The sequence below is a fragment of the Solea solea genome, chromosome 11 (genome assembly GCF_958295425.1).
Source record: "Solea solea chromosome 11, fSolSol10.1, whole genome shotgun sequence".
Classification (NCBI taxonomy): Eukaryota; Metazoa; Chordata; class Actinopteri; order Pleuronectiformes; family Soleidae; genus Solea; species Solea solea.
In genome coordinates, this window is record NC_081144.1 from 10,726,654 (window position 1) to 10,750,971 (window position 24,318).

General features: G+C 40.6%; 1 protein-coding gene across 2 annotated transcripts in view; it reads left to right on the top strand.

Moving 5' to 3' along the window:
• Positions 1-5,250: 5,250 nt before the first annotated feature.
• Positions 5,251-24,318, top strand: part of lama5 (laminin, alpha 5) — a 73,479-nt gene continuing 54,411 nt past the window's right edge. For both annotated transcript variants that reach the window (XM_058643255.1, XM_058643256.1), the window contains exons 1-2: positions 5,251-5,766; positions 11,617-11,769. In XM_058643255.1, the coding sequence (XP_058499238.1) occupies positions 5,479-5,766; positions 11,617-11,769 (441 nt within the window). In that variant the 5' untranslated portion in view covers positions 5,251-5,478. The remainder of the gene's footprint in view (positions 5,767-11,616; positions 11,770-24,318) is intronic.

Genomic DNA, 24,318 nt, shown 5'->3' on the forward strand with positions numbered 1-24,318 from the left:
GTGAACCCCCAACCTGTTATAATGTGTTATGATTTATTATCTTTTATAGCTGCAGTCTACCACCGTCTCTTTACATCAAACCATGTCCCTGATTCCTGATCCTCCGTCCTACTTCTCCCTTTTACCGTGTCTCCCTCTTGGCCTTCCCCTCTCTATCTTTTCCATCTCTGTCGCTCATCCTTTTGTCCGTCCTCAGAAGCAGCCCGACTCGTCTCGCGCTCTCTCTCTGTGTGTCTTTGTCCACTTTTAGACGCCAGCAGACTTCAAAGTAGTAGCAAGATCTATGCAGGGAAAGGAGGGTGAGGTGAGAGAAAGCGACAATACAATAGGAAAAGCAGACAGAATGGAGAGATGAAAAGTTCAAAATGGAGGACGATCTTTAATATTACCATACAGATGTGTTAAAGAGTTGTATTTGGTCATTGCAGGAAAAAGAAGTATGCAGACATTTGGCAAAGAAATTGATAAGTGATTGATCAAATGAAGAAAATGTCACTTGGATTGAAAAAGGTGTATAATGAGTGATGGAGTGAGTGATTTTTAAATTTCACAGTATGGTTGTATGAGGTCAGAGAAAAGCAGCTATGATGATGTCATGTCAGCCATCCTTTTGATTTCAAATGCCGTTGGCTTCCTATTTTGTACACTTAAGTTCTTTTTGGGATGTTAGCAACACTGAAAAGTCAGGGGGTCACCGCATGTCCTGCAGTTAGCAAAATTGGACCGACTGATCTGCAGACATCAGTGAATTTGGATCTTGATCCTTTTCTAGGCACTAAAAGCAAAACTCATATGAGGAACAAAATGTAGAGAAAGGGAGAGAGAGAGAGAGAGGCCCCACCAGGAGTGTGTGGGTTGAAGTGTTTTGTCGAGGGACACAAAGCGAAGGGCATGTAGCTACCTGCTTCACACACACACACACACACACTTAAGTCAGTCAACCCAAAACATCCCCTCCCCAGCCCACAGCACTTCAAACATATCCGCCTCAGCTCTGTGTGTGTCATTTGTGTCTTATCTGATCCAGAGCAGGAGATGGAGCATCTGAGGAATGCTCGGAATAGACAGTAAACCATATTTACTCAATACACTTATCATTTACTGTTGTTGGATTCATGAATTTGTCTGTATGTGTGTGCATCGCGGCACGATAAGAGCATTAAAGCAAAGTTTTGACTGTAGGCAGACAGATTGAGATGGAAGCGTCTGATTTCCACTAAAGAGCGAGGACGAGTGAATGAGCTGCAGATGCCCCGCATCCACAAATGTGGACCAGTTTTTTTTATTTTTTTTTACCAGACGTGGGTTTCATCTATAATGACAGAAACTCTAAATTTAAGATGTCACACATTTTAAATGTCAGTGAGCAGTTTCTTTTTTAAAATGTCCAATTTATTCACTGGGCTTGCGAAGTTTGATGATATCAAGTTTAAATTTTATTTGTATGGGTAAAAGTGCTTTTGAAAAACTGCACTTTGGCAAATCCAGTGGGAAAAAAAACAACCCAGAAGTATCTTATTTTGACCTCTTTTGTTCACATCCTGCAGGGGCTTTTTGATTGCTGTTGATTTCCACATTGTTTTGGTATTTTAAAGTAAGTGTAAACTTGCCACACCTGTAGATTCCAGGTTGGTCTGTGGTAATACTTTACAACAAGCTTGCAACTGCAACGTTGCATTACTGCCTGTACTCTTTTTCTTCTTTCTTCTAGATTTCTCATTTCACAACTAAATATAATCATCTATTACTCACTTCCACACTTCCTTTCTCCCCTCATTTCCTCTTACTCTTTACCTCCCTCCGATTCATCTATTCATCTATTACTCTCTCTTCAGACAAAAACAAAAATCACAACCTCTTCATTTGTGCATTTGTGTGCACGCATGTGTAGGGCCCAGCCGGGGGCAAGTATGTTCATTGATGGTGCCCTTAGCAGTAACCATGACAGCACTTGACCGATCCTTTACTTCGCCTCAGGTCTCCGTGGTAACCAGGAAGTAAATTAGTTCAGGGAGAAAGAGAGGATTAGTGAGGTGAAATGACAAACTGTGATCCAGATTTTATGCAGCTGCTTTTTTACTTTCCACATCACATGTTTAATTTCCACATCAGACTGGAAACTTAACACCTCTTACTGTGTTTTCGTTTGTTTAATCCTCCCCTGCTGTATTTGAGTAAATGGATTAGAAATCAGCTTGTCTTATGTCATTGTAAACCAAACCTCTTTGTCCTTTGCTGTTGGCTCTTGCTGTTGTCATCTGGAAAAATGTCACAGGCCGTGTTTAATGTTTTAAAGATTCATTCATTCATTTTCTTATGTAAAATGTCAATAGCTGCAGTCATAGACGAGGGGATGTCTTCAGTGTGAGCTTTGAGTCCGCAAACAACCTGTGGAATGTTGTAGTGTGTCAGTAAATTAAGCTCTGTCGCATTTACACAGTCATTCAAGACTCCTATAAACTGCCCGAGGCCAGGGGCCGTGTGTGTTTATCGGTGTTCACAGGTCAGAGTTCGGCATGTGTTTGACAGATGATGGAGGAAGTGGATGTGTGAGGATTCTGGACTCTGGACAGTGTAGATGACATGCAAACATGGCAACATTCACCTGCCTGCCTGACTGATCTGTCTCCTCCCCCAAAACCACCCCCACGTCCATGCAGAATCATCAGTGAGGAGATTTGTTTCTGGAAACAAAATCCTTTGAAACGTAAACACCTGTAAATATTACTCTTTGACTCACCTGAGCAGCTGTTAACTCTCTCTCTCTCTTCGCATGTGTGTGGTAGAGAAACTCTTTTATCTTCTAAAGTGGTTCTTGGACTTTAATTAGATAGCAGTGTTCCGGAGGCCATGAGAAAACACACACACACACACACACACACACAGCTGCTCTGGTGTTTCCTTGAGATGTGGTAGAAATAAAAATATAGTTTGTCCACAAATACACTTTACTAAACTAGACGGTGACATGCGCTGAGGTTCATGGCCAGTGAGGCACAGTATTACACGGACATTGAACTGACCTGCCATTTCCATTTGTTATCTATGGTTACGAGTGTTTGCAAGACATTGTCAAGAACTTTCTCCGTTCACAGATGTGTGGAGGAAAAAAAGTTACATAAGCACACAAAAACAGTACATAAACAAGTTAGACACTTAATAAATAATAATAAAATAAGGCCAATACTGAGAAATGTGTTGAAAGTCATGTGGAGGTGATAGGCTTATGTGAACTCATTTGAAAATGGTTTAAATGTAACAGACATTTTATAGTTGATATTGATATCCCTTGGAGTGAGAAAAAAACCAAATTGCATTGAATTGTGAATACAGAAGAAGAACGAAAGGATGTCTCTGAGAATTTAAAGAGAAAAAGACAAACTGTGACACAGTCAAAGGCAAAATCTCCTAAATAACCACTAATGTATAGATGTGGTGTTCACATCTACTGTAAACAATTCAAGAAGATCTTGCAACATGAACATTTTCCTCCATGAGCAGAAGTTCAAATTAAGCAGATATTTCAACCACTTCTTCATCCGCAAATTACATGCCACTAGGGGACCTTAGTCCGAAACTTCAGTCATGTGACACACAGTGTACAATACAGGACCACCAAAGCTGTTAAGGTCACATGACAACAGCTGAATAAACTACACCTGAGCAAACAATATGCAGCGATAAAGACTGAGTGATGGTCAAAAGCTCAAGTAGCACACAACTTTTTTTTTTTTTTTAAGATAACTCCAAAATGACCCTTGATGTAATTTTAGCACAAAGGGACAAAAACCTAGATGGGCAAACCTTGATGGCGATTATTTCGTGAAACTCTGATTATGTTTATAAGTGTCATCCGCCACTAAATAACATCCTGATATCAAATCACTTGTCAACAGCCGCCTTTACTTTAAATGAAGACTAAAACAACATCACACACCTTATCTCTCAACAACAATAACACTTTACCTGGTGTGTTTGCAAAGCCTGGGAAACACTGAGTGTGTAGTTGTCTGTGTGTTTACCTTTGTCACCTGTCTGACTGATTTTTATCTGTTTGTTTGTGTGTTTAAGTGTGGTTTGAATTCCCATTTGTTGTTTAGTTGGGTACTGTGTGGATGCTCTGCAAAAATCACAATGTATTCCACATTTATGAAGTATAAGCAGGTATGAAGAAGGGAAGCATTAGGGGAAGGAGAGAACAAGGACAATTGATGGGAAAAATGGGCCAAAGAAACATAGTTTTTAAAAAGGAAGCTAGAAAGTAAGGATGGGGGAGAGATGAGTGGTAAGCAGAGGCGAGGGTGGGAGGAACAATAAAGAAACATTGGTTTCTAAGCTAATAATTCAATTAAGCTAATGGTCTCTTTGCACAGCAGCCATTTTGAAATGTTCTTGCAGGAAAAGCACAGGTGTCACTCATCACATTACTGATGGCTCTGTTCAGTTCAGTTCAGTTCAGTTCAAGTCCGGAGATCCAGTAAACTGAGGAAGCTAAATGGAACTCAGCCATCGTTACTTTGATCATTTACACCAGTGGTTTGTCAAAATGGCTGCTGTGCAAAGGGCCCATTGAACTCATTGAACCCCCCATTACAAATAAATAGTCTTGTATAAAGTACCTTAAGGGATACCTTAGTAAAAGTACAAGTATCTTACCAGAAAATGGTAGAAGTTTAACTCATTTTTTTAATATTACTTAATTAAAAGTTTGGTAGTATATGGCCTTTACTGTACTTAAGTATCAAATAGTGAGGAGCCATGGTAGCTCAGTGGTAGGGTGAGTTGTCTTTCAACTTGAAAGTTGTAGGTTCAATTTCTGGCTCTGCTAGTCTGTATGTGTCCTTGAGCAAGACACCTAACCCAATGTTGACAAATGTTAGGAAAGATATGTACACTATATATATATATATATATATATATATATATATATATATATATATATATATATATAGACCTTCTTTGGATTTTATTTGGTAGTAACAAGTAACTACGATATTTAGAGGAAATGTAGTGGAGTGAAGTATAGTTGCTAGAAATACAAATAACAAAGTAGAGTACAGATACCGTAACGGAGTATTTGTACTTTGTTACATTACAACACTGCAAGTAAATAAATGAAAAGGCACACTAAGGATGAGTTAACGCGTTCAAAGATTAAACAGTGGAGGAAGCTGTCCCCTCCTCCATCCACGGGTCGGGGGAGGAGGGGGAGGGAGAAAGGGAGCGATAGGGCAGGAATAGGTGCCTGTTGGAGCGACACGGAGAGAAAGGGTGAGGGAGAGAAAGAGAGAAGCTTCGACACGCGGCTCTCCCAAACTAAAACCGCATCTCCTTCCTCTCTCCTCTGCTCCACACATGTCCCTGTATGTTCCTCTGTCCCGCAGAGTTTTAGCGACCCACCTCTCCTCGCAAACGCATCACTCCATTCCTCGAAAACTTTCCCTCTAGTCGGACAGGATCCCGGGGACAGGTGGACAAATGATGGCGAGCGGAGCGGCGCTGCAGCTTCAGCGCGCCCAGGCGCGAGTCGGGCTACTGCTCTGGCCGCTCTTGGTGACCTGCTGCCGGGTCGCTTTGGCCCAGGAGCTGCCGATCAACGGGGTGAACGGGTACAGCCTGCACCCGCCCTACTTCAATCTGGCCGAGGGCACTAAGATCACCGCAACGGCGACCTGCGGAGTGGACGACACCGGCAGGACGGTGCAAGACCTGTACTGTAAACTGGTCGGAGGCCCGGTGTCCGGAGACCCGAGCCAGACCATCCAGGTAAGCAAGGAACTACTTAAAAAAAGAAACTATAACTTATCATTAACTTTATTTATACTCAGATGCCTCTTTAATAGACGTGTTATAGGCGATATTAGAACTTTAACTGTAGACCACAAAAGTTTTTTTTTGTTTTTTTTTAACCACTTCAGCTTTTATACAACTTATGATGGTCATTCAGCAGTGACTTTAAACACTTATACCACAGCTGTATCTGTATAATATTATACAGAAGATTTGAAATTGTGCATACAATTGAATGTACAGAGATTATGATGTTTATTTGCACTCATTTATTTACTGTTATAGTGCTTTGTGTGTGTGTTTGTCTGGTGCTCAGTAAAATGATTGATGTTCCTGTAGTATTTAGTTTGCATTCCTACTTCTATTTCTCTATGAACAATATTAGATTTTTACTTCTGCAATGCTTCATATTGTCAGATTTAGGGTTTGTAATGAAATTTTTTTATTTTCTGCTTTTCCAGTTTGATCATGAATGTCCATCTAAAATTAACCAAAGAGTAGTATACATATATATATATATATATATATATATACATATATATATATATGTATATGTATTATTGTGTCATTCATTTATTTCTAACTATCTTATGTTACATGTGGTGCAGGTGCCAGTCTGCACACATTTACAGTAGGAGTACAGAGTTGAACAGAGGGGGTCAGCAGTGTGCACGAATCCCCAACTGCTCTGCTTAGTCATGCACTGCTTCCTTTGTGGGACTTGGCAACACATAACACGGGACACTTACATAAGTTCATACTCCGCAGACATTTAGCCACTGACAACCACTTCATCTGGATGAGTTTTTGATGTGATGATGAGTTTGTAAGGTTGTAAATAAAAACAATAGCAGAATGTCTGAGCCTCCATGTATCACCAGTTAACCCACAAGAGATTATGGGTTTCATGGGTTAAACATTAAATCAACCTTCTGGGTGATAACATGCAGGCTTATTGCTCTCTTCTCCCTTTCTCTCTCCCACCTGTTCTCCACATTCCTCACAGTAACTGAACCATGTTCCACAATCAATCTGGGATTACCTGCTCTATTAATGTGATGTCATATAGAGCAGGGCACTGCTTCCTCTGGAGGTCACTACAGTTTTATAAGAAGCCATAAACTGTATAAAAATAGTGGATGTAGTGTTAGGGTTTGTTGGGTGAAGCCAATCAGGAAGTAAGAATATATTAAATAGCCACCAGGGAGAAACTCTGTTGGTTGCTAAATGGAAATATGTTTGCTTAGATGTTTATGGGGAAAATGAGCCTACTTCTCACTTGATTTATAACATCTGCAAACATTTCCCTGAGGAGGTAGTGATCTCATTTGCTAGTTTCATGTCTTCTTCAATAGAACATGATGTTGATTTTGTAAATTAATGTCCCAAAATAGACAATTAAGCATGTACCCAAACCAATGTTTAGGGTTTGCAAAATGATGCACTCATTATCACCCTCTTAGCTTAAATGTACAGAGATCAGATAGAATGATAGGGATGTTAAAGCCTGTTCCACACTAGGGGATAATTAGCCAGATTTTGGTTGGAGTTGGAAACAGATATTGCATACTTTTGTTTAGAGCCATAACTTGTACAAACCAAGTTGATTCCGTCTTCTCAGCCATGACTTCTTCCATAGTTTTTTGCATTTTCTCAGCACAAAACATCGCATGCACACAATCGCTATTAACTGACCACACCTCCATGTCTGTTTATATTCTGACGTAACATTGAATCATGTGAGTTTCTGTGAGATTCCAAATCCCCTGGAATCTCTTCCCTGAAATGGTTTGAATAGACTCCAAGTGTGTGGTCCTGCGTCTTGACTGTGCTTTCTCAAGATTAAAATGTTGAAAATCGGTTACAAAGTTCATTGTTTATTTTATTTTTTTTAAATCAAATCAGATATAAAAATCCTCTAGTGTGGGACAGGCCCAAGGTTGGTGAGATAGGGGACAGATTGAGCTGTTGAGGGAGACAGTGAACAGCAGGCAATCTGAAGTGATGTTTGGTTGTAAATACTCAGAATGAAGCCAACAATACATCAGAGCATATGACCTAAGGGCTGTTTGGTGACATGAGAGATTGAGGGCCTTGTTAATAAAACATCTGACTTGAGGACATCTAAACCCTCAGTCCTCCTCCTGAACAAGAAAGAATGAATTGTGTATGTTTGCTAATTAAGATGAGCTGATAGATGTGACAAATAATTAGCCTGATCACATTTTATACTCACTTCACTTTCTCTACAGTGAGAATTTAGGCTAAAATATTCCTTTTCTATTTAGTCCAGTGGTTCCTGAGCTGCCTGCTCACAGCCGTTTGGTTGAAGTGGCCATGTTGCTGCATAATTAGCTCAGGAAATCTCCAAAATGAAGCCAAGAAAATCTGGTCATTAGCTCACAGAATGGTGCATTATGTGTTGGGGTTAAGAGGTTTATCCCACTTTGCTTAGCTATTGTGATTCGACCCACTTGTCCTGTATCTGCACCCCCAACCACTTTTTGTCAAATACATACATTCGATGGTTTGCCATTGCTATGTTTTCTCTATTTGTTTCTTAGATTTTCAAACTGCTATACAGTAATGGCCCCAGATGGTGGCCAGAGGGAAATTGTTGAACTTTTATTTCCCAGTAATCTTGTTTAAGAAAAAAGTATGTTTTTGTTTATCAATGACATGTAGATTTTAACTAGTTAGGACCTATAATTAAAGTTTAAAGTCTTATCAGTGGAGTTGTTAGTGCCCTTAATTATCCAAAAATCCTATTGAGATTGTGTTATTAAGCCATTTCCTCTCCTGAGGGTGGAGGTGGTGGAGAGTTTTTAGCTGGCTTTAGTCTGACCAGCACAATCTAAGAGCCTGATACTGGTGGAGTTGTAGTTACAAGAGATGCTTGTGTCATTTGGAATTTAGGCTGTGTGTGTTTTCACCGCAACATCTAACACAGTGATGCAGCTAATATCTGTTAAATATCACGAAACAGTGATATCTGGCTTGATGTCAGTAAGAGAGGGTGAGAGATTATGGAGGAAAGTTAGAGATGATCAGGCAGAGAAACAGTGCAGATAGAAATGGAAAAGAAAAGTAGTGTATTACGTTCGGACCGAAAAAACATAAATTACATTAAGTGGATACAGACACATAAACTTGAAGGGTATGATTCAGAAAGGAGGACAGATGGAAAAAAGGTTGAATGAAAGCACATGTAACACAGAGAGATGAGACATGTTCCTTTCCAGGTGGCCGTTTTGTTGATGCCCTTGCTTGTAAAGAGGAGCGACAAAGAGAGTTTGGCAGACCGGCAGAGACACAGTGGTTAGATTTCCTGATATCGCACTACACTAAACATGCTCCTTTAGAGATGCCAGTTAATTCCAGGTTGGGAAATCACCATATTTTTTTGGTGCACACCCACCCTCTTTCCTTTATTAAAGACCTTAATCTCTCTGCATTCATCTGTCGACTGGAGATGGTTTCCGGCCCTTAAATGTTGTGTAAGTGCTGTAATAAGCTCTGTGGGCTTTTCTGAGCAAATAATACTGAATGACACATTAAGTTAATAACAGCTTTGCAGAAAGTAAGGAATATGGTAAATAGGTTAGCTGTGCAAATTAATAAAAAAAAGACAACCCTGAACACCTGGATAGGTGTTGTTGACGTAACATGTTGATAGAGTTAAGTGGAACTAAATGGGTGCACAAATTAATTTTCAATTTTAGTAATTTGTGCATAGATAAGTAGTTTGATGCAGGAAAAGTGGCGTGGAAAAAGAATTACAAATACAGGATGACAGACCACAGGACACGGGGTAGTGGGGTGGAGTCAGGAGGTGCATAGTGACCTCTAACCTCATACCTGCAGTGATAACATCTACTAACCTGGCCTTTTGTTCGGGTCCATGCTTGTTTAGTTTATACTCGCACCTACACAGCCAGCAGGGGTTTGGGTTAAAGACTTAGACAACCAGACTGGTATTAGCTGAGAATGAAGAAGCTTTAGAAAACCAAAGAGGTGGAGAAGCCAGTTCAAGTGAACTTTTGCATGGATCATTTACTTCCATTTATTTGACTGTAGTATAAAAAGCAACAGGCAGAGAGTAGATGATGTTAGTCATCATCAACATAAACAGGCTTTTATTAGTGTCCAGCCTTAGTCTTTTAAGGGGAAATTGACCCTTAAACTTGTCTTCTTGATAATTTGATGAAATGGTAATTGCTAAAATTGCTGCAGTTTGGTGGATACTATTGTACCATGCAGTACCAGATAGATGCAAATAAAAACACAGCATAGCATAGATAAGTGAGAATAGAATTTGTGAATTTAGCACAGAACAGACTGACTGGGGCAAAGGGATAGAATTTATGAGACAACTAAAACCCACAAAGCAGGAAAATAATACAAGCTCGAACCTCACTGTTACTGTAACATTAAGCTACGTGGAGTCAACTTTCTGTGAAGGTGTAAGAAACTTGACCCAGGTAGCCTCAGGGGCAGACACTTGTGAAATAAATCTCCTCCTTTTCATAGGTGTTTACTGTGACTCCGACACACTGTGCAGCAGTTAAGTCTTTAAGTTGCAGTCCATTCTCTTTGGGCTGAAATTTAAAGCCCAAAGGGTCAGACACTACAATGTCCAATGTGTGTCACCCCAACATTCATTCTCCAATGTGAATCTGGTAGTGTGATTAAGTCCATACAGGACTGTAGGAATAATGAAAGATCAAATCACATATTGCCAGTGTGCAGGTATTGCAGGTATTTACCTCCTCCTCTCCCACTTACGTCACACAGTAATGCCACCTGGTGTATTAAACTCTGGAGAGACTAATGAAAGCTTTGTGTGCACTTTATGGGGTTTGCTGAAACAACTCATTGTCAAAGCGCTACTCAAACACCAAAGAAAGCTATGTTTAAAACCTTCTCTATAGCTGACCTGTGTCTGGTCAGTCTTTGGATTTGAATGTCATAGTTGAAGGAGGAGCCGGAGCAATCCTAGCTGGGATAGGGCAAAGATCAGGATATACCTTGGGCAAGATAGAGAGATAAACAACTACTCAAACCTATGTGGTGTCCAATTAACCTAATACTTGTGACATGAAGCTGGAGTTCCCCGGAATTGACCCACGCACACATGGGCAGAACATGCAATCTCCTCAGAGAAAGACCCTCGGTTAAAACACCTACACCTACACCTATACAGGTGATGGTATCAATTGTGGTTTGTTGTGTGAAGCCCAGTATGAAAACCAAAGTATCATGGCACTGCAATTACGTTTCTAAAATTTCACCTCTTTTGCCCATCATACAATCAAAAACACAGCTTACTGACTCGTCGCACCACCCAAGATAAGGAGCGGTCGGGTTACTCAATGCCGCACACAATCTGAGTGTGTCATTAGAAAAGCTCATACCGTAGGCATTGTATCCTGAAACTTGTTATTGGACCATGTCACGTGATGCAAAGTCAACCCAGAACGGCAGAAGTCTGAAGAAGTTGGATGAGAAGTGAAACATCATTAAGAAATGTAAAAGTCCAGGTGTGACTGATTCAGTGGCTTTTGGAGGACAAGATGACAGAATGCTTTGCTTAGCGTTTTCATTCAATCATTGTAGCAAGGGAAATGTAATGACAGGGGTGTTCACTGGCAGCAGTATCTGATGTCACTGACGCATTTCAGCCAAAATATGTAGAGACAAGTGGCAAGCGAATCGCCCTCCAACATGTAGACCTTAAAACCTTTAAGTAAGTTGGATTTCTGTACAGCGCGCTTTTAAATCTCATATACTTGACATGTGATGAACGTCTTGTCTTTGTCTTCTCAGGGTCAGTATTGTGACATCTGCAGTCAGGGAGACACCGATCGTGCCCATCCCATCACTAACGCCATCGATGGAACAGAGCGATGGTGGCAGAGTCCTCCTCTGTCCCGCAGCACGGAGTACAATGAGTTGAACGTCACCCTGGACCTTGGACAGGTAGGACTCACTGAATATATACACTGTTGATGTACAGTATGTTTGCACAAAGGCTCACTCTCTGTCTCTGTTCTTGCTCTTCCTTTGTACACTAGAGTATCTGATTGTCTTCTGAAATGCTGGTGGAATATCAATACATTGCAAAGGTTTCAAGAATGTCAGAATGATAAGATAAAAATGATCTGCCATTGTGGTTCTGCACCAATCGAGCCTTGTCGATTTGCTGGTGTGGTTTCACGGTGTTTCAGCCTTTTAGATTGTCTTGATTTTAATGAGCTGAATGTTTTCTTGGCTTTTCTTGGAAGAATATTTCTGCCCCTGAAAGCAGGAGTCTGTTTAAATCATCCATCTGCCAGATAATCACCGATACATTCCAACATTTCCATTTATCTCGACTCTGTACTTCAAATTAAACTGGCTAGCTCTCAGCCACAGTCAGTCTTTGGGCTACAGGTAAACTTTTATACTGCTTGCTGCCCAAATGAAGAGATAAACTGTTGAGCCTCTCTACTCAGATAATTCATGTGAAATAAATTAGACTCTTAACTGCCATGCCAGTCAAAAAATCTAACCGTTAAAGTTTTCACGCTGTAATGAATTCATCAGAATGACAAACACACACAGATAAACGTCTAACAGGGACACTTTGAAGAGAGCACACATTACAGACTCCGTCCCCCCGTGCTCAACAAGTTAACCTTGTTGTGTTTTCAAACGTTGCTCTTGAACAACCTTTTTATGTTTCTGAATGTGTCTCTTTTGTGCCGGCCTCTCTTGCTCGAGTGCCGTCCTCATTCAGCAGTGAAGAGGCATTCATTGTGTGTGTGCGCGCGCAGGCGTCCTCGTTTATTCCTGAAAAGTGGCATTCAGTTCCTCTACTATCTTTCATCCCTTTTTTTCCCCCCTCCTTCTCTCTCAGAGGTTAAGTTTCCATAGAGAAAAAGGGAGCAGTGACAGGTTGGTGTGCAGGTCGTAAAAGCTTCAATAAGCCTGTTTACCTTGTAGCACTAATAAAATAATCAATAAAAAAGACTTGTACCGTAGATCCTAAATGTACCAACCCCAACAGGTATCAGCTGACCTTTCTTTGAGTTTTATTTTATTGCTCAATCTCCATTGTTGGTGTTTATTTTTATAATCTGCATCATGTAGTAATGTTTTCATGGTAGCGTGGCATCTTAGAGGAAAGGGACCAAAAAAGCAGAAGTGAAGGGTCTAGTTACCAGGTTTCAGATTTGTCTTGAAAGAATGTAGGTGGGCTAAGTGTGTGTGTGTGTGTGTGTGTTTCATGCCTCAACCCCCCACCTCTGAATGAAAGACAAAGAGAGGAGGGAGAGATTGGAATGTCAGTTAACCTGTCTCTACCACAGAGGAGGGCTTGTTAAATTACCCCCCCCCCCCCCCATATATATATATATATATATATATATATATATATGTATATATATATCTGAGTATATATATAGATTATGCAGTCATCAATATCAATATCAGGGGCTGAAACCTTTGCTTTTTTTTTCCACTTTGGTGCAGAGGAACTGTACTTGCCTGCACCAAGCCTTTACCTCAGCCCCAGCCATCACCTTTGTGATGAATTGGACTGTGACTCAGACTTAATAACCCATGTGGGAATGACTAGACTGGGAATAAGTGACGTAAGATGCCTGAAACCAGAAGAGCTGCAATAAAGTAGAAGCAGAATAATAATTGTGAGTGATATATTTAGAGTGATATCTTTAGCTATCACATACAGGTGTAATATTTTGGTGTGCACAGTCTTTTGGCAATTATTTTCTCTTGAATGTTAAAAAATTCAAGGTCCATCCTCCCCATTGTGATTTAAGGCGAGTTGCCCTCGAGCAAAGTACACCAAGTACATTACTTTGATCTATTGTGAAGTGGATGTGAGTTCAACAGGTGAAGCAGTTTAGTAAAAAATGTCCTTATTTTACATTAAAGATTTTTTTTTTCATCTTTTTTAGATTAAAGATGAAAGGAAGTTAAGGACATAAATACACGGTACTAGTTATTGTCAGTATCACTATAATACATCTTTACTGCAGCAGGTGTGTACCAAGCACTATCTGCACTCTGTTTGTGAAGGTGTTTTCCTGGAATTTGAACACATTTTAGCTGTGCTTCTACTTCATAGGAATGTTGCCACCTAATTATGTTTTAATTATAAACATTATAATACTCATATATTGGTGAATACCATTCATTGTATCGACTACAGATAACACAAGCTCAATAAGCTCTATCTTTTCCTTACATTCCTCTTCACCATCACCCCCCCCCGCTCGTTATGCTCCTTCTACTCCATTTCTTAAGAACTTGTTAAAAGTGGGACCTCTTCTTCCGTGTTTTCCCTCTTTCTACTTTTATGTCTTTCTTTGCCCTCTATCTTTTTTTTTTTCCTCCTCTGTGTCCTCGTCTCTCCAGCTGTGGCCCCCTTTCTCATCTTTCTCCACTTCCACAATTTCTTCTCTCATGCCTGCATGCCAGTGACAGCTGTGTCCAGAGGCATTAACTGGTCGTCCCTTAGTCCATTCATCCGTCCATCCATCCCACTCTTGTGTACATAATATCTCAGTAGAGTCAAAGGTCGCGAGACACATTTTTGGCACTGGCTAAAGGATTAAAGGGCTAATTGTGACACATTAGTGACAACTAAACTAGACTAAATACACATGTACATTGGGAACAATGACAGTATGTCCATATTTTAACTTTAATTTCCTTTAACCACATAGATTCACACTCTCCCCTGTTGTATTGGGATGCCTGCAGATATTCCATTAATCAACAGATCTGTACTGGCCAGGCTGCTTGTTAATTCCTGTTTTTATGGGCACATGATGGAAGAGGTTGTTGGAATATAAATCACCCAAGATGAGGTCATGCACAGTTCAGCACAATTCAGCGTTGTCTTGTAAGCTAAGAGTGATGTGTGCTTTTGCTCTGCAGCCAGATGTGTGTATGCATGTAGTTTCATTCCTCAGGTGTGTGATAGGAGAAGTATTGTTAGCATAGGTAGGAGGGGAGGAGACGAGAGGGGGAGAACAAAAACAGTCAACCGGCACAAAGAGGCTATGAGGCACGGTGGATCCGAAATTCCCCGGAAGAGATGAGGAGGAGGGGAGAGGTGGGAGGAGGACGGATAGAAAAGTGCAGGTGGGAATGAAGTAGGTTACATGGAAGAAAATTGAGGTGAAGCGGATGAAGGAGGGTGACGGCATGGAAAGAGGAGCTGGGGTGAAAGAGGAGGGGATGTTTTTCTGTTTCAACAGTCTATTATTAGAGGCTTCAGTTTGGTGAATATGTGTGTGTGCGTGTGCGTGTTCTTCAGGTGAGGTCCTCACTTTTCCACGAAATTTGTCTGCCTGTCATCAAAGCTGTCAGAGACTTCAGCTCTCCGCAGCTGCATGAGCCCTCAGAGATTTTTAAGTCTTTGCTCTGTTGCACTCCAGAGGTCCAGTGTGTAAGAATGAGTGACATCTAATGGCGAAACTGTAGATTGCAAGGACTCACCTCTCTGTCGCAAGTATGGTGGCCTTCGCATATCATTCGTCGTTCTTGTTTGTGTGAAGTGCACTTCAGCTTCATAAGGTTAAACACATGCTCTAGCTGGTTTGTCCATACAGGTACTAATTTTTTGAACAAAAATGAAGAAACGTGAATAAATACGTACTTATTTCTAGTATATTCAATTTAACTGAATGTTAACGTATTGGTGTTTAGAGGACCTTCTGGTTACAAGCCCAAGTCCTTTCCTCCTGTCCATGGGTTGGACATATTTTGTACATACAATGCAACTGAGATATACATCCAATAATAAAACAAGTTTACCCAATTTCGTTTGTCCTATAAAAAGCTCAGTACGTGACGTCGCCTTCAGTTGTGTCGTTTTGCATTTTTGCTTGAAAAGTAACTTAAAGTGATCCAAGCAGCTGCTTATCTTTGCAGTAATACATTTTTGAATTCATCCTTCCAGCTCTACATGTTATTCAGTAGTTTTATTTGTAGTCTGTAACTTTCTACCAAATAAAAATGTTCTGGATTATGGATTAATCAAAGTTAAATGGGATATTGTTTCAGGAGGAAAACCCAAGATAAATACACCCCAAACTGCCTTTAATTACTTTTTTTAAAAGACATCCATTACAATGGATGTAATCCCACAAACCTGAGCAAAATCAAACATGGCTGCACAAGCTATTTACAGTAAGGAGTCTGAGGCTCACTCAGTGCTGTACATTTGTTTCGAACCAGAACGCCTCAAATTGTTCCCTCTATCATGTGACTTTAATTTCCTGTGTGTGCTGACAGATTTCCCTACAGGACAAACACTAACAAAGAGACACGTACACACTTGCAGTGTCGAGTAGCTCCATTGTTCACTGTGCACCAGAGCGAGTGTGTTGCCAACTGCTCCCGATTGAATGCTTCCTGCCATTGATGTGGTTTGAACGTCAGTTACCTTGAAAGTGCCAGCCAGCTCGCAGCTGCAGGACGGACATCAGAGCTAAAGCTCTATTAGGAAAATTTATTACAGCTCTTGTTTGTGGTTGAAGCAAGACTGGTGTGAACAATTTCAAAGAAAGAACATGACAGGATTGTGTTGCAGTGAGCAGAGGTAGCCAGATTACCTCTGTGTGCGTCTCCTGCTATACAGCATCCAGCTCACATATTTGAGACATTTGTGTATCCTTCTTAATGTTTCGTCTTGGTGCAACTGTCTTCATTCACAGAACCTCGTCTTTAAAAGGGGGGGGAATGAGATATATAAGATAAAATACACATCAAACAACTCTGTCCTGTTCCTTTATGTCCCCTAAAGTCTCCTTTGTCAGTTAGTGTGTAGCGTTAAATAGCTCTTATCTGTCCTCCAGTTCTTTGTTAAGCACTGTGAAGTTTGCGTTTTATAGTTTGTTTGAGGAAAATGCTAAAAGCCTAAATGACCGCTTGCTTTTTTTTATACATTTATTCAAAGCAACATTGGGTTTTTTTCTCTCATCAGTCCCGAAACTGTGAGTTCAAAGTTGCTTAAAGTGGGACAGAAGCATGGGATTAGATTTTGATGCACAGTGGGATCAGCAGTACTATAGCAAACATAACCGACAGCCATGTGTTCAGATTCAGATTTCATTTGAAAGTGGTGTATGTAAGTAAAAACAATCAGTGTCCACATGGACGTTCAGTTACAGTCATATGCTTTGTTTCGGAAACATATTGCTGATGAGAAATAACTACGAGGAAAGATCCAGAGGAGGGATTTATTTTTATGTGACCGACGTGACGAAGTGAAAGTAAAATTAAAAGTAAGCTTCAAATGAGCTTTTCATCCACAGCTGATTGTTGAATCACAGCCAATACGAATCAGTCCGGAAAGGTCGTTTCCAAAAGTCTCTGCTTTTGCCTGTCCACACTAAAACTAAAATGGAGCCAGCAGCGTTTTTAAACTTCTCCGTTTTCAAACGTCTCCGTTTTCGGGGCTTTAAATGCCGGGGTAGTGTGCAGCAATGTTGGATGTGTTTTTGTGAGCCAGTTGTTTTTTTCCTGTATGTTCTCAGTGGGACTGTACGACGGTGTCGGCCTCGTAGACAATTTATATCACCATCATTGTCGTTTATGCTGAAAAAAAAAGTTATTTATTTCTATCTCTTCTTGTTTCTGACTCGTTCTCGTGCGACATTTTCCACAGTGACTCAGTCGACTCTGTGTTTTAGTCACAACTTTTATAGTGGTCTTCTTTTTTAGCTCTTTATTTATGTCCTTTTCCCCTCTTTAGCTTCTTGGCTGTCGTTTCGGAGATTAACAGTTGCACTCATTCATTCCTCTCTCCACGCCTCTGTTCTCCTCAGTGACTCTTATTTCTGACACTATCGACCTTCATCCTCCTGTTTTCCCGTCCGTCCCCCTTGTTCACTGTTAATCGTTGCGTCTGACACTCTGTCCGCACACAGCACAACACAAACGCTGACGTACAGTGCACATATTTCAGGCATTCAATTTGTGAACTGGGCAGGAAAACAAGCAAAGAGAAGGAGAATAAGAGGTGCAGAGAGAATGAGAGGACACATCTGACATCAGCAGGGGTGATTTAGCTTTGAGTGAAAAGATGGAAAGAGGGAAAAAGGGATGTTGATGTCATATTTTAAGCGGGATAAAGAGATGATGATGGATGGGTGAAGGCATGGAGGAAAGGAATGAGTGCCGCTCATTCAAAATAGTTGGCTTATTTCAGGGGTCATTTTTTTTTAGATGTCTGGTTCTGTATGTTGTTGTAGCTGATATTAGGGTTGTTGATTTTGGCCGGTTCACAGACACTCACTTTTAGCCTCAGTTTGTAATTCTTTCCACATTTTTTCATAGTCATGTTTCCCTGGGATTGATACAGTCCAATTAAATATAATTTTCATAATCAGAATGAAGAAATTGCATTTAAGTGTATAATTTCTTGACCATTGGACAAAGAACACATCAGTCAAAGTTAAAATATATGAAATTACTTATTATTTCTGTTTCTGCTTCATGTAAATGTAAAATTTAAAGAAGTTTGAAAACTGACTGGTACGTTTGCACACTTCATGTGGCTAAATACAGCAAGTACCTAGGTAAACTGGACCATTTATGTCATTCCCTGACTCTCTTATTCCACACTACCTCTCTTCTCCTTATTGTCCTATTAATTAAAGCCTCAGAAAGTCCTCATATATGATATAATTTAGCTTACTTAAATGCAATTCCAGTAGCTTAAAATCCAAAAATGGCTTTTGTTGTAATCGAAAACTAGATGCTGTAGCCGTTGGTCTCTGTAAGTGCTTCTTTTTAGTATCCTATTATTAATTTAAGATGAGTTGCTGTTATTCCTGGTCCTCAACTCCAAATGCTTGGAAAATAGGGTGAAAAACGAAGAGAACAAAGATTGGGAGAAAACGTTAGATGTGGAGGAGAGGCTAAAAGGAAGTAGGAGGAGAAAAAGGAGTAGAAGGACAGGAAGAGGAGATAACGACTCCAGCTGGGAATGACAGAATAAGAAAGAAGGGCATTCATACTCTATGTTTGATTGAAATGTCAAATGCTTCTCAGTGTGTGTGTGTGTGTGTGTCATTATCAAAGCAGAGGAAATAATTAAAAGATGATGCCTCCCACTCCTGTCTCTGCCAGTCAGTAGTTTGCTTTTGTGTGTGTGTGTGTGTGTGTGTGTACGTGTTTCTTTGTCTGTTCCAACCTGCTGATGTTTCACAGGTCAATAATTTTTTAACCTGCTTAAACTGCTTCGAGCGTCCCAACTGACCCCACTAAACACACACTTTCATGTACCTGCTCTTGGCCGCCGGTTGCCCTGTTCACCACGTGAACTTGTCTCTTAACCTTTCCCACCCACCTCTCCCCCCTAAATCTTCTGTCCACAGCTTCCTCGTCATCTCTTTCTTCCTCTCACCCTTGTACCTGTCGGGTCATCTTCTCTTTTCTTCTTCTCTGTCACTTTTTCATCCACCCTACCTTTCTTCTCCTCTTTCTTCTTCTGGCCATCCATCTCCTCTTGACCTGTCTTGCAGCCTCTTTCCTCTTTCTCCCCGCAGCTCTCCTTCATCAGCTGTGTTATCACTGAGTCTGACAGCTGGCGTTTCCTCCCATCCTGCTACTGGAGTGAAACGAGAGAAAATGACGGCATGAAAGAGCAACTGAGATAGATGGAGTCACGTGGAAAAGTCAAATTGCGATTAGAAAATGGTCAAATCAACTTGAAATTATTGGTATCAAACTGTATAAAATGAGTTGCAAAGTAATTTTAGTTTAAAATTGGGATTATTAGTAAATATTTTAAACCTCGCCACAATGCATGGATTTGCAGGGCCTTAAGGAGAATGTATGGGGAATGTGATTTTAAACAAGCCATCTCCAGTCTGGTTCAGACATGTTGACTCTTTCGTTTCCAGCCAGTGACCCAGGGTGTCCTTTCAGCTTACCCCCCCCCTTTGTCTTCTGGTGTTTGCTCGCCCTCACAACCTCCTTTTGATGCAGCCGTGCTCCTGCGCCGTCCAAATGACTTGCTATTCACTCGACTTCTCAATGGATTCTTTATCACACCATTGTGTCAGTGAGAGTGTTTGGTCCATTCATGAAAGCCTGTGGAGAACAAACACGGAGGAAACGGTTGTTAATGACTCGTGAAGTGTCTTCTCCGGGCAAACAGAGCAAATTGGATTCAACAGGAATTTAATTACCAATGGAGATTTGATTGTTCAATTGGTCACCCGACAAGCAGCAAAACGTGCAGCTTTGGATGTCTTTATTTTGTTACATTAAGTTTCTCATTCTACAACCAAAAAAAACTCTCGTACATAGAGAGTTGTCCTCCTCGTTGACTTGAGCTTTTTGAAGGTCTCGTGGACTGTTGACATATTCTTCATTTTGTAGACCAAACACAAGAAACGATAGAAAACCAAATGTCCTTCACAAAAGACACACATTTAACTCTAATCTGCCTGAAGTCAGGGTGACATTTGAACTAATTTGGCATAACCATATCTGCTATGAGCAATTCTATGATTAAAAACTGTTGTCAAATAGTTGACAAACTGCTGACAAAGTCACGTTTAGCACTGGCAAATAAACAGAACAGGGGATCTATTTCAGGGAAATTTCTTGTCATCACCATTTCTTTTAACTTTTATCTGGCAGTAACTTTGGCAGCAGCCATTGTGTTTTGGAGATGTGATTTACGGACATGTCATTTCACTGTAGATTTCATCTTTCAACAAGATAGAAAGGAATATTATTAAATCACACTCTGTTGCCTCTGATGCTTGCATTCTCGACAAAACCCGGACAGGAAACCACTTTGTGCCAGACTCGTCCTCCTTGAAGGACACCAGTGACCGGTTTTCTTCCTGCTCTGCCAAGTCAGACCAAGAATAGACTGATGCTAATGTCTGCCTGCTATCACACAATGAGCTCATTTAGTGTGATAGAAGCCCTGAAAGTCAAATGGGCTGGTGTTGGAACACTACCGTCAAACTTGTCCTCACACGTTTACCATTTAGCCAATTTATATGTAACTTTACCGCCTTGAAGCGAAACAGAAACTCAGAATCTTGCTCGTTTGTGTGGGTTTTTCCATATTGTGAGTCTTTGGTCCAAGCTTTAGCTTTGCGGTGATTATATTTTCCACATTCACACCCTTTTCCTGGTCTTTGTTTTTCACTTTCATCCCCATTGTAACCACATTAGCATGGTTACTGGCAGGTATTGGTCGGTCAGTCTGTCATGGTCAGTCTACCTCTTTGGTCCAGACAGAAATATGTAAACAGCTGTTGGATAACATCCCATGAAATATTGATGAATCCAACTCCCTTTTTTTGTGACCTCTTGATATTTGTCAGCTCTCCAGTAGTTGACCTTATCACAGATACATTCAGGATTAATTGTAGAGCTGGCGATCCCTTAACTTTTTATTCAGGGGACACTTTTAGCTTCTGCTCACATTCATCATACAAGTTAAAGAAGAAGATGGTGACTATTTTCACCATTATTCAGTAGGCATTGATGTTAAACAACAGCATCATTAAGAGCATGTTAGCATTCTGAATCTTATTTGAAATGTTCCAGTTTTGAGGCCAATAACTAATGAGCTACTAATGTTGGTATCCTTTTTTCTTGCTTGACAAAATCATAATTCAGATTCAATCACTAGCTTTGGGCAGGGTTTTTATAATGAGACAGATCCAGAGCAAAAGTGCCAAACAAAGCACACAGCAAGAAAGAAATTTCTTTTAATATTTCCTCAAAGAAAATAACTGCATTTCGATATTTTTTAAGTCTGGAATACAGAAAACTACCTGCCGTTATCTTAACCCATATTTCATTTATCAGCATTTCCATACGAAGGGAGGAGGTAAGGCAGACTAATGAATGATAACATATTGAGAAACAAGGCAAAGAAAGAAACCAAGCGGGAGGAGGAGAAGAAGGAGAAACGGCAGGGACAAAGAAAGAGGTTTGCCCTTGTTAATGTGACAGTAAATATTGGTTTTAACCAGGTCAATGCCAGTAGATTGTTTGAGTTTCTTCTCTTTTCTTAGCTGGTGAATGAAATGGGGGGGGGGGGGGGGGCTACAGGGGAAATGTTAGGTCAGTAAGTTAAAGTTTATCTTTCATGCTACATATTTGGTGATAAGAACAAGTGGAAGTTCACTGGTATTCAAGTGAAACCTCATCAAATCACAAGTTCGCATTTCCTAGTCCCAGTGTGACATGAGCAGGAGTTACTTCTCTTCTAAGTGACATCATTTGTTACATTTGTTTCATCCAGACCGTCATATTTCCTTGTCTGCTCAATATTGCAGGTATGTTGTAGGGTGATTTTAGATTGCACTGTGAGTAAACCCTGCAGTATTAATGCTAGAGTGGCTTGAGCTAATTGGAAATATGGGAAAGCCTGTGTTTACAGTTGTGTCGCTGGCAACAATGACTTCTTACTCATACAAATAAAGGAGTGGAGGGGACAGACGGAGGGATGAGGGGATGGAGAGAGAGATAAGGGGAGGACGGCAAACAGAAGCCTAGTGTTTCCTCACAGTTTCGTCATGAAACGGTGAATGGCAGTGGAACAGAGAGGTGTGTGTGTGGAGGAGCGGGATTACTGTTATATTGTCTTCAATGAAAACACATTTCAGAAGCCTTGAAGTTTATGAAGGTCAAGAGTAAATGTCTGAAACCTCTTTGATATCTTAGCTTAGCCAACCGATATTGGTGTCTGCATTTTGTGGGTCCAGTACTATGACCTTTATCCATTGCTTGTATGACTACAAGGGATTCATAAGTTGATGGCCTGAGGTAGGGCCAATTCTTAGAAAACTATACATAGTTTTTTTAGAAGAATCTTTCTCTTTTTAGATGTCACTGTCTCAAACCAGGAAGTCCACAGTAACAGATTCTCCATGCTATCTTTGAATTCAGTAGCTCACTGCTTCACCACATTGTAATAGCGTGTTTCCATTAGGAATAGTATCAAAATAACCTTGTTGAGACCAACAGCCACGTTTGTCGTTCCGATACAACGTCACGTGATGTATCTTGTCCATAGTGCACAGCGCACACCCCATCTACCAAGTTACTGTTCTCAGTCGAAACACAAGCCTGACAGAGGGCTTTCCCATTCTAAACTGTACAGTACTATACCAAACCAAACTCTAGTCTACCATGATAAAAAAAATGGCTTAAGAAGAGGGAACACTCCCATAGAGTCACTACTATAGCTGTCCACTTTCTCAGATAGTCTTTTCAAATGTTATAAACTTTAAGACCAAAAAATGATCAGTCACCATTCATATATAAAGTGATTGGCCAGCATTTAACTCACATAAACTGGTTTTAATATCATGGCTGAATGGTGTGCAGTTGAAATGTCCCATTGAAGCAAACTCTGAAGTGTTTCGACTTAAAAATTACTTTAATGTGTGCATTTGTTTCAGCAGATGTGGGTCCACCTCAAGCAGGTTAACATTCAGTGCATTTACATGCATGTTCAAAGTCCAGTCTTAGTCGGGCTAACGTACCTGAATAATGTGACTCCTAGTCTGACTACTCCTACAAGTGCACACTTAACTTGATGGACTTGGCGTTCTGCACATGCACCAAAAGAAGTAGAAGGAGACGACAAATAAACTACAGTTGTGTTGCTAGAAAATAACAAACAACACGTTGGTTTTCGGTGAGAGCAAAAGCTACATAGGAGACCCACTTTTGGACTGACAGGAGAAGACACGAGACGAGATATGTGAAATGCTATACGTCCGCTCTCTGATTAAAGAAAACACTAATACCAGGTGTAAAGGGGGCCATTGTTAGTGTGTTGAGGTCAGACAAGTTGTGAGTGTGTGTAGTGTAGTGTTTTCTGAGCTTTGCACTTGTTCCTCCTCACATGTCACACCAAATAACTCCCACCTTTGGGGGTTTGGAAGCAATAATGAGTTACATCAGCTGTCGGCAGCGATTGAACGTGTGACCCTGTGAACATGGAGGGGTTGAGCCACCATTTAAGCAGACACAGATGCAGAAAGGCATTTATAGTGACAGGCTGACTGAGGAGGGGGTTATTAGTAGATTGAGGTAAACAAGCTGCGAGCCACAGCAGCCGTGACTGGTTCAGTTAAAGCTAACAGCTGGGGAGTCTCAGCACCCTGCAGTCACCATCAACATCCAATCTTACACCGTAACACACATACTTAGAATATTTGGCAAGACAGGAAACATTTCTGTCCGTCTGCCTGTCTGGATGATGGACACCACATGCACCAAAAATAAGTCTTTAGTTCTCTTAAGTGGATCATTTATTTATTAATTTGTTTATAGCATATTAGGAATAGCTTAATAGTGACTGCCTTGTTAAACTTTTAAATATTTTAGACATTAATGCAATTGAATATTGGCTCACATGACTTTCTACCTCGGGGCATTTGATTATGCTATGTCATTTATTCTCCTCTCTCTCAAATCCACATCTTTGTAGCATTCTTGCCTACCACGTCGGCCATTTTT